At 41.6% G+C, this 12,868-nt stretch overlaps 1 protein-coding gene across 1 annotated transcript in view; it reads right to left on the bottom strand.

Moving 5' to 3' along the window:
- Nucleotides 1-1,748: 1,748 nt before the first annotated feature.
- Nucleotides 1,749-12,868, bottom strand: part of Akap7 (A-kinase anchoring protein 7) — a 178,149-nt gene continuing 167,029 nt past the window's right edge. The window contains exons 9-10 of the mRNA XM_038338391.1: nucleotides 2,187-2,257; nucleotides 1,749-1,971 (exon numbers count right to left, since the gene is read on the bottom strand). Of these exons, the coding sequence (XP_038194319.1) occupies nucleotides 1,885-1,971; nucleotides 2,187-2,257 (158 nt within the window). The 3' untranslated portion in view covers nucleotides 1,749-1,884. The remainder of the gene's footprint in view (nucleotides 1,972-2,186; nucleotides 2,258-12,868) is intronic.

Below are 12,868 nucleotides of genomic sequence, written 5' to 3' on the forward strand. Positions count from 1 at the left end.
GCTAAGGCATTCATGTGGTTTGTGCAAAGCTGCTGCGGCTCCCATTTGTTGCATGGGGAGAAGGAAGGCACAAACTAGGGTCACCTGCAGCAGAAGCAGCGACACTGAAGAAGGCCCTTTCATGCTTCCTTGGAAATAGGTGCGTTGAGTGCTCACCCAGGTTGGAATAAAGATTATACAGGTTGGAAGAACAAGAAATTTTAATCTAAAAATTAAGCCATTACTGAAATCAGTTGATGAAAACAACATAATGAGTCAAAATTTAGCCCCTTACCTGTTGCTTTGTAGGAACAGACAGATCTACACTGAACGTCTTCCAGAACAGGAGCTGAATTTGAAATCGTTCTTGGATTTTTTTCAAATCCAATTTTGAAAGAATAGGGTGCTACAATTTTTTAAATCACTCTAGAAAATTACTCTTTCTCAAAAAAATGTGTTTCTTAAGGAAAACATTCTATAATGAAAGGCAATAAAGACCTATAATTGCATGAAATGAGAACTTTCATTTCCATTTAGGCAGAGAACCAGATCAAGATGGAAATCTGGGCAGCAAATCTTTGCTCCTCCAGCTAAATAAAGCACCGGCAGACCTGTTCCCAGTCGCTGCCATTGCTTTTGACAAGATTATTTGAGCAATGGATTCTACACAGGATTGATTTGTCAGTATGGATTTACTAAACAAGCTTTCTCAAGAATCTTCTACGATTTGAGTTTTGTTGTTGTCGTGTTGTTTGAGAACAGGGCGGCGGTTATGTAGTCCCGACCATCTGACTCATGATCACTTCTACCTCCCTAGTTTTGGAAAGAGAGGCATGGCCCTCCATACTCAGTTATATCTGTGACGTACTTTTCTTCTTCTTTGAGACAGGGTCACAATAAGGAGTTCAGGCTGGCCTCTAACTCAGAGATTCATCTGCCTCCCGCTCCTGGGTGCTGTAGTTAAAGGTATGTGCCATGGGGTGGGGGGGATGCAGGTGTCATGATGACTAACATACCTATGATTTCTTAAAATGGGATTCGCTGTAGAAATCCCAGGATTCCTCTTTACAAGGACATCTAGGAAGTATGACAATAGGCCCACAAAGCTCATATATTTATTAAATGGGTATGCATTTATACCTAAAACTGGGCTAGTTTTATACATCTACTAGCCATTTCTTTTCTTTAGCCTTTTGATTTAAACCCCAGTAATATATACAGAAACATTTCTGAGGACAAGAAATGTTTGTAAAATGTTTTCTCTCCAACCACACCTCGAATGGAAGCTAATCCATCTTTATTAATCTGTCAATTTCAGATTAATCTGATTATGCTTCTTCCTTTACTTAAATAATCATTTGAACATATATTTTTCATCTTCTTTAATACTATGTTTTAAATACATTACCTGTTATAACTTTGTTCACCTTATGACATTAGGCATATTGAGCTATGTCTAAGACAACATATGAGCTATACCTCCTCATTTTACTTAAACTTAAAGTAGTCCATGATCTAAAATTTCATAATTAAAAAGAATCAACCATTGACTTACTGAAAAGAAATCTTCCTTCCCTCTGATTTTTGTAAATAATAAAATTATCACAATGAGTGTTCTTCAACATATACACCTCTATGAAAGTATATCCTGTTAAATAGATACTCAAAAATATAATTGCTTTGTTAAAGACATATTCATTTATATTTTAATTTTTATTACATTTATATTTACACTTCAGGCATTACATTTATTTTTTATTTATTGTCTCTGAAGACTCCTTTCACCTTCGACCATGTGGGTCCTAGGGATGGAATGCAGGTTGCCCAGCTTAGCAGCAGGCACCTTGAACCGCTAAGCCATTTCACTGGCTCTCCACTTATTATTTTAATTCCAGATAAGGCCATTCATAACAATCCAGGTGAGCTCCTCACACCCAGACCAGTAGTTGATTTTGCAGGAGGGGAAGTCTTCAAGGCTGTCCAACGAGGACCCTGCAGTTCAAGTAAGAAAAAAACAGAATCATAAAAGTAAATTGTGCTGCTCTGGTGCATACACATGGGGACCACCAGGCAGGAGGAACGTGGAGAGGCCTGTGGAGAGTCTCAGCCAAAGAAAACAAACATTTTGAGAATGCCTGGCAAAAGAAAAGGGCTGGGTTTCTAGGGCTTAAGCTAACGGCGGGTGGAGGCTGGGTTGTAAATTTTACCACATCCATTCTTCTGATGGCCGGAGAAGGGTCTTGGGTCGTCTGTCTCCCATAATGACTTTCCATCCTTCCTGGAAGAACACAAGAGGAGAACACCTGGCCAAGTTTATGTCCAGCTTTTAGGCAAATGAGTAGAGGGCAGATAATGTCCTTATCGTTGCTTTTCCTCAATTCCACTTAGCTCAAAGTAATCTTGAAAAGTGGTGTATTTGAGGTTCCATAGTGTGTTTCCCTTCCACATTATTCCAAGTCTAAATTTTAAATATAATACTTGTTGAAGGTGATAATGCATTTCCATTTTTATTTCCCAGATGACTAAGAAGGTTCATTGGCCTTGCAGGGACTCAGAACGTGATACCCGAAGTATAATGCCTCCTTGGCGGACTGACGATTTTGAGCTAAGGGAGGCAGAACACTGTGTCCCTTACCTACCCTGTTTACCTACCCTGAAGTGGCTTGTAAAAGCTAGAATCCTCCCCCCACCCCAAGCAGGCCACAGAAACCAGAAGTCTCCTCCCTGGAACAAATCCATACTACCTAGCAGGTTACCTTCCAGCTCCCTCCTTTCTCTCTGAAAATCCCCGTGGGACTGAGCACTGGGAGACAGGGTACCCTACAGACACAGGAGACCCGAGTGCATTGGGAGACGGGGTGCCCTACAGACACAAGAGACCTGAGTGAACAGGGCCGCATTTCTTTGTTTATGGGTCGCAGTCAATCACAAGCCTTTTTTCAGTAATGTTTCTCCCAAACCCCCACTTCTTTTTTTTTTTTTAAGTGAATTTTTTTTCTAACATGATATTTTTATCAATTATTTGTAGATTTCACATCAGGCACTCTGATCACAGTCACTTCCCAGTTCCCCCAGGGAAGCCCCCCCCCCAACCCTTGTGCCCTGCTCCACAAAGAAGAAGAAGAAGAAAAAAAAAAACAATAAAAACAACCCAAGTCCAATTTCTGTTGCCCATATACTCACTGGCACATGATCAAACTTCCAGTAGTCAGTCCCTTCAAGAAGATTGAGCCCTCCCCCACCTAAACAGCCCACAGGAAGTCCTTAGCTGTGGAGAACCACGCTTCAGCATCCTTACCACAATTTTTAAGAGTTCTCTTCAATGGTTTCCTATCGAGGCTGTTACGTTTTTTTGCAAGGGAGTAGGTAGGGTAGGGGTAGGGTAGGTTGTCACAGAAGCCGTCTATGTCCTTTCTCAATTGTGAGTCCGCAGTCATCAATACCACAGCAAAAGCAGCTTCCTTGACCCTCACAGTGAGAGAGAATGATGTAGGTGTGTCTTCTATCTATCTGATGATTTCATTAATTAATAAAGAAAACTGCTTGGCCTGATAGGTCAGAACATAGGTGGGTGGAGTAGACAGAACAGGATGCTGGGAGTGAGGCAAGATGCTTCACGCAATTGCCATGCCTCTCCTCTCTGAGACAGATGCCATGGAGCCAGCCACCAGGTCAGACATGCTGAATCTTTCCCGGTAAGCCACCACCTTGTGGTGCTACACACATTATTAAATATGGGTTAAAGCAAGATGTGAGAATTAGCTAATAAGAGGCTGAAACTAATGGGCCAGGCAGTGTTTAAAAGAATACAGTTTCCGTGTAATTATTTCGCGGCATAAGCTAGCCATGCGGTCGGGAGCTGGGCGGCTGGAATGCAGCCCACAGCTCCTTCTACAAGAGAAGATGGATCATGGACTTCCATGTGGTTTCTGGCAACAGCACAGACCACGGCCATCCACATGGTCTCCAGTGTCAACAAGTGCCACGGACCTCGGCATGATCCCCGAGGCAGTACAGACCAAGGACATCAACACAACCCTCTGCCGCAGTGCTGCCCACAGTGGCCCTCAGTGGCAGAACAAGGCAAGGACATTACCATGGCCTCCAGGACTACACTGGTCATAAACACCTGTATGGTCTCTGGAGGCAGCCCAGCCCAGTCAACAAGCCCTCAATCCCCACTCCACCCCCACCCCACTATCCTACCCCACCCCTGATGGCCACGTGGCCCACAGACATCAACGTGGCTTCAGGTAGAAGCACAGACCACAGACATCCATATGGCCTTTGGTGGTAGCAGAGACCCTGCTGCAGCAGGACCGTGAACCCCAACACTAACACCAACACTGCCCACGGGGCAGTACAGGCCATTAGTATCAACATGGCCTCAATCAGCTCCAGACCATGGTTCATAATCCATGTTATGGAAGTCCACCTGGCCTCAGACAATAGCAATGGCCTTGGACATTAATGTGGCCTCCAGCGGCAGCTCTGACCACAAATGTGCACACGAACCTTGGGCTTCAACACTACCTGGGGAAGAGGACCACGGATACCAACATGGCTGCCGGAAACCCCCACTTCGTTCATCAGTCTTCACAGAAAAATACATTTTTCCCTGAGTCTTTGAGTCTTCATGTTTTTAAACTTCTGTGTCATTTAATATTTTGTTTAGGTAAATGTGTTATGCCCATCTAGGGTTATGGGGACATAAACCATAGGTGAACAATGGAAGGACACTACTTTTTCTCCCCCTGCCAAAATTTTCTCTTCCCTGTGGCTGTCTACTGATGTCCTTAGCTCATTGTTCATGTGTATAATTTGCCTGTCTGCACATGGAACAGAGCTCTTTGAAATACAATCCTTTGTTAGGGATATTACAGACATTTCTCCCTGCCTATTTCCTTGTTTGTCTCCTTTTTTTTTTCTTTTGTCATCCTGAAACTTTTAATTTTTGAGTTAAAAAAATTCTGTGTAGAATCATATATGGCATCATTTCTCCTACGTAATAACTTTAGTCCCTATAATCTCCACCCCAAAGATACTACATTCTATAGTTCTTATGAGTGCAGTTTCCTATAATGTCCTTCATGGCCAGTCTTCAACTACTATACCAGGATTTCTGTTAGACCACCAATCAACAACCAGATCACAACACAGAGACTTATTATTAGTTTTGAATATTTGGACTTAGCTTAGTTCTTATTTTAATGTTTCTCTTTGTGTTTTTCCTCAGGGCTTTTTACCTTTCTTTCTGTGTATCTTACTCTCCTTCCGTCTCCATGTCTGGCTGGTGATTGCCTATCTTCTGGCCCCAGACCAATCCCTCTTTTTCTCCCTTATTCTCTCCTCCTTCTTCCTCTCATTCTTTTTTGAGACTAGAGTTCTCCTTCTATTTATTTTTTCTGTCTGCCAGTCTTGCTTATCCCTCTCTCTGCCTAGCTATAGGCTGTTCAGCTCTTTATTAGACCAATCAGGGGCCTTAGGCAGGCAAGGTGCAACAGTAACACATCTTTTTATAATTAAACAAACACAGCAGAAACAAATGTAACACATCCTTACATGGTTAACATAGGCAGCAGAAGCAAATGTAACACATCCTTACATTGTGAACATAGGCAGCAGAAACAAATGTAACACACCTTTACACAGTTAAAGTAACATTCTGCAGCATAATCAAATGTAACGCATCTTTGCTTAGTTAAAATAATATTCCACAATAAACTACCTTTCCCAGAATCCTTTTCTGCACACTTCCTCACATTGGCTTCCTGTGATCCACCCATAAACACTCCCTGGATCACTTAGGGGTGGTGGAGGTGTTTGTTATCGTTGTTGGTCTGGGTTTTTATGTTGTTTGGTTTGGCAGTTTTCCTTTGTATTGCCAAAGGGGAAACTAACCTGAGAAGTATTACTAGGTCACCTTCAGTTCTCAGAAGTTCTAGAAAGAAGAAAGTGCAGAAATCAGGGACAGCAAACCCACAGCACAAGAGCCTGTTACTCGTTATGTCCTGAACATATACCTACAGCTTCTCATTAAAATACCACAGCACAGGCGAGGGAGCTGACTTCATGGGTAGAGTTCTTGCCATGAAAGCCTGAGGTCCTGAGTCTTGCAGTCCTTGAGTCTCACAAGTCATAGGAAAAGGCAGGTTTAGTAGCACAAACTTGTAACCCCAGTGCAGGGAGAAGGAGACAGACAGATCTCTAAGGCTCACCCGACAGCCAGCCTAGCCTACTTGGGGAGCTCCAGGCCAATGAGAGACGCTGTCTCAAAAAAAAAGTTGGGCAGCTGGCTGGTGGTGGCACATACCTTTAATTCCAGTACTCATAAGGCAGAGGCAGGCAGATCTCTGTGAGTTCTGGGTGAGTTTCAGGACAGCCAGTGCTGTTACTGTCTAGAAAAACCAAACCAAATCAAACAAAAAAAATCAGGTGAACAGGTCCTGAGAAACAGTACCTGAAGTTGATCTCTGGCTTTCATACTTATGCATACTCACCTATCCATGTATGTGTGCATACATGTGCACCCACATACACAAAAATTAGAGCGGTATCACACATCATGACCATGGCCTTGAAATACCTCCTTATGAAGCTGCTATTATAAATTGTATTCCTCAGAGATTCTCACAGCCATATCTTTCATACAATGCATTTTCTAGAACCATGTTACTCTCTCACTAAGAAGTGGAATCTGCTTCCTCTTTTCCTGAGTCTAGGCAGATTTGTGAGTCAGTCATAAACAACTGGATGCTCCAGATGTGCTTCTGTTGTTTTCCAAAACCTAGGTTTGAAAAAACTATGGTGCACCTCCAACTTTATTGGCATTGAAGTCTTCCACTGCTGGGGAAGCAGTTATGTTAGTCTAAGACCATCAAACTGTTAGGAAGTTTAATGGAGATTTCACGTACACACACTCACACACCACACACCCCACAGATTACATATATGTGTGTATATATATATATATATATATATATACACAGATATATAAATGTGTACATATTTCAGTACAGGTCAAGGTATATACACACATATTTTTTATGTATGTTCATATATGTGTATAAGCATATATGTATACATGTATGCTTGCATATAGGTGCATATATTATATGTGGGTATATTTATATGCACATATAGACATGTATGTAGATACAGAATTATGTGTGTATGTGCATAAATTACATAAGGGTAAAGAAAGAGACCCTCAGTTCCCAGATATTCCAGGGTTTTCACTGCCCTAAGCCTCTCCAGCTGTGAGAGATCTTGAACTAAACCATTTCTGAATTTCTGACCCACAGAAACTAAGAATGACAAAATATATGTATGTACATATATATTATAGTGATATGTATCATATGTGTATACATACTATTATTTTAAGTCACTAATTTGGTGATGTGGTAAATAAACATCTTGGGTGACCCATTAGACAGTAACAACCAATGGAATCGAGTTATTTCTCTGTAGATGGCATTATTCCAATTGCTCCATCTTGCACAAGAAGTTTACTGTACAGCCCACCCGCACAACCTATTCCAGATGAAAATTAATCTTCTACAAGAATGACACAAGGGCTAGAGAGTTGGCTCAACAATGACGAGAACCGCTGCTCCTCACGAGGACCTGAACTCAACAATGATGCACACTTGCTCCTCCCGAGGACCTGAGCGAGTGCAGTCCCCAGCACCCATGTTGGCGAGCTCACAACCACCTTTAACTCTAGCTCCCAGGGATCTGTTACCCTCTTCTCACTCCATGGGCTACCACACACAGAGCATTCATTCACACAGATGTACACACAAGTACATATATTAAAAATAATGAATATATTTTTTTAGCTGTATACTGTTTTTGCATAGAACCCAGGTTCAGTTCCCAACACCCACAACAGGTAGTTTACAAGCTCATGTAACTCCATTCTAGGGGATCCTATACCTCTGGCCTTCTCAAGGACCTGCACTCAAGTGCATAGACAGACTCAGACATATGTGCACATAATTTAAAAGTGACAAAATAAATCTTTAGGGAAAGGCAGGGAGGAGAGCAGTGAAAAATGTAGAGCTCAATAAAAGTCAATTTAAAAAAGGATGGGCATATTGAGACATCCTTTTAATCCCTGCACTCAGGAGACAATGGCAGGTGGATCTCTGTAAGTCTGAAGCCAGTTTTGCATAACAATTTCATCTACATAGCAAGGTCCTAGTCAGACAGAGCTACACAATAAAACCCTGCCCTGGAAGAAAGAAACAGACAGACAAACAGAGGACTTTAATACTTTCTTCAACCATTCAGTAGCCCTTTCTCTTAGGCAGAGCGCCGGCTGTGCTACAGAAAATGATTCTATGTACCACCACCATATTCTCCCTTCCATGTCACCCCAGTGAACCAAAGCACAAGAACACTGTGGAGGAAAGATCTAGAAGTGAGGTCAGCGACAGCAAGAAGAACCAACTTGTCGTCGCCTAGCCCTTTTTCGTCCTCGCTTGACATGACCAGGTAAAACCCTCCGTAGCAAGCACCCAGGAATCACCCTTGCAAGTGTGCAGGGTGTCAATGCCGTTTACATTTTTGGTAATTTCAGGGATACTTGCAATTGATCTAACTCATTCCTGATTCCCACTCACCCTCCCCTGACTTATACATGCCATGCTCAAGGCATGAACTAATATTGCTAGTTATATTTTCCCCTCTCTATCAGGTTCTTCCTGTTAACATTCTTCTCAGAGAATTTAGGCACCCCAGCAGATCAAAGGCAGAACAGTTGAGCATTGCTTCCGAGAAGGCCAGTCAGGAAGGGCTTTTGTCCTTCCTCATTTGGGAAACAGATGTCATCCTGGGAACTCATTTACTTCTCCTCTGCTGACAATCTTGCCATTGCTTCCACATCAGCTTCACATTACAGAGGCCGAGTTAGAAAAGGCACCATACCCTTTCCAGCTACTATTGCCCCACTGTGACCAAAGAAAAGATGTTATACAAAGCAGGTTACTTCATCATGAGACATTTGCAGCTTTAAAATGTGCTTGAGGAAGTTGCAAAGAACATAAGACTCACTTCTTACAGACTCCACTGTGGGTTTTATTTTCTATACTAGTTTTTCTCTCAAGTATATTTTATTTCAAGACAATAGCATGAAATAAACTTAAAAATTGAAAGAATCTTCTTTTGAATTTGTTCAACAGTGATTTGATTCAATCATAGTGGAAATATCTGGAAGGGACTTGAAAATAAAGGTTATAATCTCAGAAATCATACTAAGGAGTGTGTAGTGTGTGTGTGTGTGTATGTGTGTGCATGTGTGTGTGTCTGCATGTGTGTGTGTGCCATACAATGAACATGGGCTAAGATATCATATGCATGAAATTATATCTCTGGACCAAAATTAAAAATAAAAACTATCTAACTGGAATCTGGAACCTTCTCATTAGCTAGCTAAGGTCTTGACTCATTGCAAATGAGATCATTCAGAATCCAAATGGCTGCTAATAAACCCTTGAACAATATCCTAGAAGACAGATAGATATCAGGATGAGATGATACAATGAGGTAGAAGAGGAAGAAGTTAATTTTATCAACCCCAGCTTATGCTGACCATGTAGCTAAGAGACAGGAGACCTAGGAGGCATGCTTCGGAAAGTCATTTGGGAACACCATTCAGTAAATAACCCACCAAGGTCCCATGGGCTTGGAAGCAGAGCTGACTAAAAATGTATTAAAAGTTCCTCACTCCTATCGCTTTACCTATGTGGAAAGTCAAATGCAAGGCAAACCAGTACACAGCCAAAAAGAAGGCCTGGGAATTAAAATAATTAGATGAGGTACATACACAACTGTAATCCTAGCTTCATAACTACAAATTAAAACTGAGAGACGTCGCAAAGACAAGGAAGCAGACACACATAAAGTGATTTTTAAACCCACCAAAAACTAATGAATTAATTTTAAAGCCATGGTTATCAAGGTGAGCACATGTATAATCTATCAATCTATGTCTTACATACTAAACATCATAATAGTATGGTATTTCGTGTAGATGGAATTTTGCACAAGGAATCCAGAAAGATCTGAATGTAAATTATTATCAATAAATCTTGAGAAGACATATGACTATGTTTATATTATTATTATAAATCTGCTCTAAGGAGACTCTCTGTCAATGTAGCATTTGGTTTAAAAAAATCCTGGATTCAGATTATGAGTCTGCCTCATACACTATGTGAACTAGATAAAGTTTTGAACTATAAGACTCCATTTCTATAACTGTGTCATAATGGGGAGAAAAGAATCTGATAACAATATATGCAAAATACTTATTTTATCTCTTGAACTATGAAACTATTATTATTATGTAGCAATCCAACAAGAAATTTCAACAATCTTTTTTTATGCCTTAGAAGGTTAAGTTGGTAATATACACTCTTAAAAATTAACCTTATTAGAGTCAGGATTGAATTGCTGACACCCCTCTTTCTCTCTATCACACACACACACACACACACACACACACACCACATGCACACACTAATTGGTTTTTATATTTACATTAATACCAAAAATTGGGCATAAATCTATATATTTCATTACCTGACATATCTGAATATTAGAAATTTTCATAAGAAAAAATGTTTAAGTTTACAAAGAGTTTCCCTACGGGTTATGTAAGAATGTGGAAAGCAACAGAAGAAAATAACCCCAAAGCAACAAGAAGACAGGAAATTAGAATAAACCCATGAGCTGGAAGTACTTATTCTCAGAATAAATATTTGCCTTACACTTGCAATATTGCACTAAATGATTATAAATGTCAATTTATTTGGAAGCTAAGTTGCCTAGGATGTAGACCAACAAGTTAAAGTCATGAGTAAATATGCTCCTTCGGTGATTTGAAGCAGGGAGGGGCTGAAGAGTAATTGGGAAATCGCAAAGAATTATAGAATTATGCTACATTTGTTAAATCTAGTGGATCTGACAGATAACTGTTTACCTCTGAAATTGCTTTCTGGGAAATGAAAAGAACACACGGTGCATGTACAAAAATCAAATCAGGTTTGGTTAAGAGCTTTTCCAAAGGCAGTGAACTTCTATTTGGAAAGTCATGCATAGCCTGCACCCTGTTATCTCAGAACCACAACTTGCAGTATCTGAAATAATGTGATTTTGACACAAAGGGTCTCAGACCTTTGTATGACTGGAGCTTTCTAAGGGCTCCCTCTGTGCCCTCGGGTTCACAGCCATCACTCAGATGAACCCATCCCTGATGTTTTCTTCTGCTCGTCTCCTTGGAGCCTAAAGGGTCAGGGAAAGGCCTGGAGATGAGAGATCGCCTGCTTGTGCTACCCAGGATCCTTTGCTGCCTCCACAGGACAATGTCCAGAGGTTTCCCTTGCTTCACCCTCAAAGACACTGACCAAGGCATTTCTGTGTCCCTGAAAATTCCATTCCCTACCCTCTCAGCCCGTTCTCAGCTCCATCACTGCAATGACAAGGGCACCATTGGTTCCCCCTTGTTCTCTATTCAATAATAAAGGCATTATTGCACAAGCCGATGAACTTAAGCAGTTGTCCAACTGTCTAAAGAAAAGTCTAATATCTGTCTAAAAGATAACATTTCCAGAAACACATGAGGTGAGTAATCTCAATTTATAAATGTTTAGTATTGTTTGTTCTAATGGTGGGGGTACCTGTGGCGATCAGAAGAGGATGTCAGATATCCTGGGGTTGGAGCTACAGGTAGTTGTGAGTTAAGAACCAGACTCAGGTTCTCTACAAGAGCAACAAGTACTGGTAACTGCTGAACCACCTGTCCAGCTCCCATCTCATCTTTCATGGCTTCCCTCCTGGAGGCAAATTCCACTCTAAGTTCATCATTAGACAAATAGATGTCTATTACAACTTCTCCAATCAACAAATTCATTCTATCTAACCTCATTTTGAGCAAACCTTCAGGAGTCTGTTAATCCTGCCTTCCCTCAGTCTCTTCCTGCTATGCCTCACCTCTGTTGTGCAACTGTTTCCTCAGAGATTGAAACATTCCATTCTGCAGGAAAGCTCCTTAAGCAGGAAGGTAAATAACTCCAACTAACTTCTGGAAGCCCCTGAAACTGAACAGATTCACTACACACACACACACACACACACACACACACACACACACACACACACACACCGCCAGAGAAAGCAGTAAAAGCTGAGAGTTCCTCTCAGAGGAGCTGGAAGGCTGAGCTGCAAAGACTGTCAATCAAGCCAAGCTGCAAAGAAGAGTCTGAGACCATACCCGTTGTCTGGACAAAGTAGAAACCTGTTGTGCACTATGTTCCAGGTTCCCAGGTTTGTGAGCTGTCACCCACACTGGGGTATGATTGGGTAATGTAGCTGTCTCTGAGTCACTTCTGCTCCAGTAAGCAGCCTCTCACCAATATTCCTATAAGTAACCCCAATAAAATTCATGCTTCACCAAGTAGAATTTTGGTGGTCTCTGTGCTTTCATCTGCTGCGGGATCCCTATCTGGGGTGAGTAGATGCGTGTGTTGCGTCCCCCAGGAAAAGCTTTGTCACCCGTCACCCCCTACAGTTTCGCTTCATATCACCACTTCAGCACGGCCACCTCTACCACCCAACCAATTCCGGGTAATTCTGGGAGGCTGAGGCCAATCTTACTTGAGATTGTCCCCAGGAAAAGTATCCCAACTGCAATGCTGGCTGCTCCCTGAGAGTGGAGACGTGGAATACATGAGGCAGAGTTCTGTGAACACTGAGCTTGGTGGAAAGGCTGTTGGGGGGGCTCTCTAACAAGCCCAAGCATTTCAGACAAGTCTTGCTGTTCCTCCTTCCCTCTCCCTTGCTAAACCATTAGATTACATTCTTAAAGCGAGCCCCCAAGGTC

Source organism: Arvicola amphibius, chromosome 8, assembly GCF_903992535.2.
Source record: "Arvicola amphibius chromosome 8, mArvAmp1.2, whole genome shotgun sequence".
Taxonomy (NCBI): Eukaryota; Metazoa; Chordata; class Mammalia; order Rodentia; family Cricetidae; genus Arvicola; species Arvicola amphibius.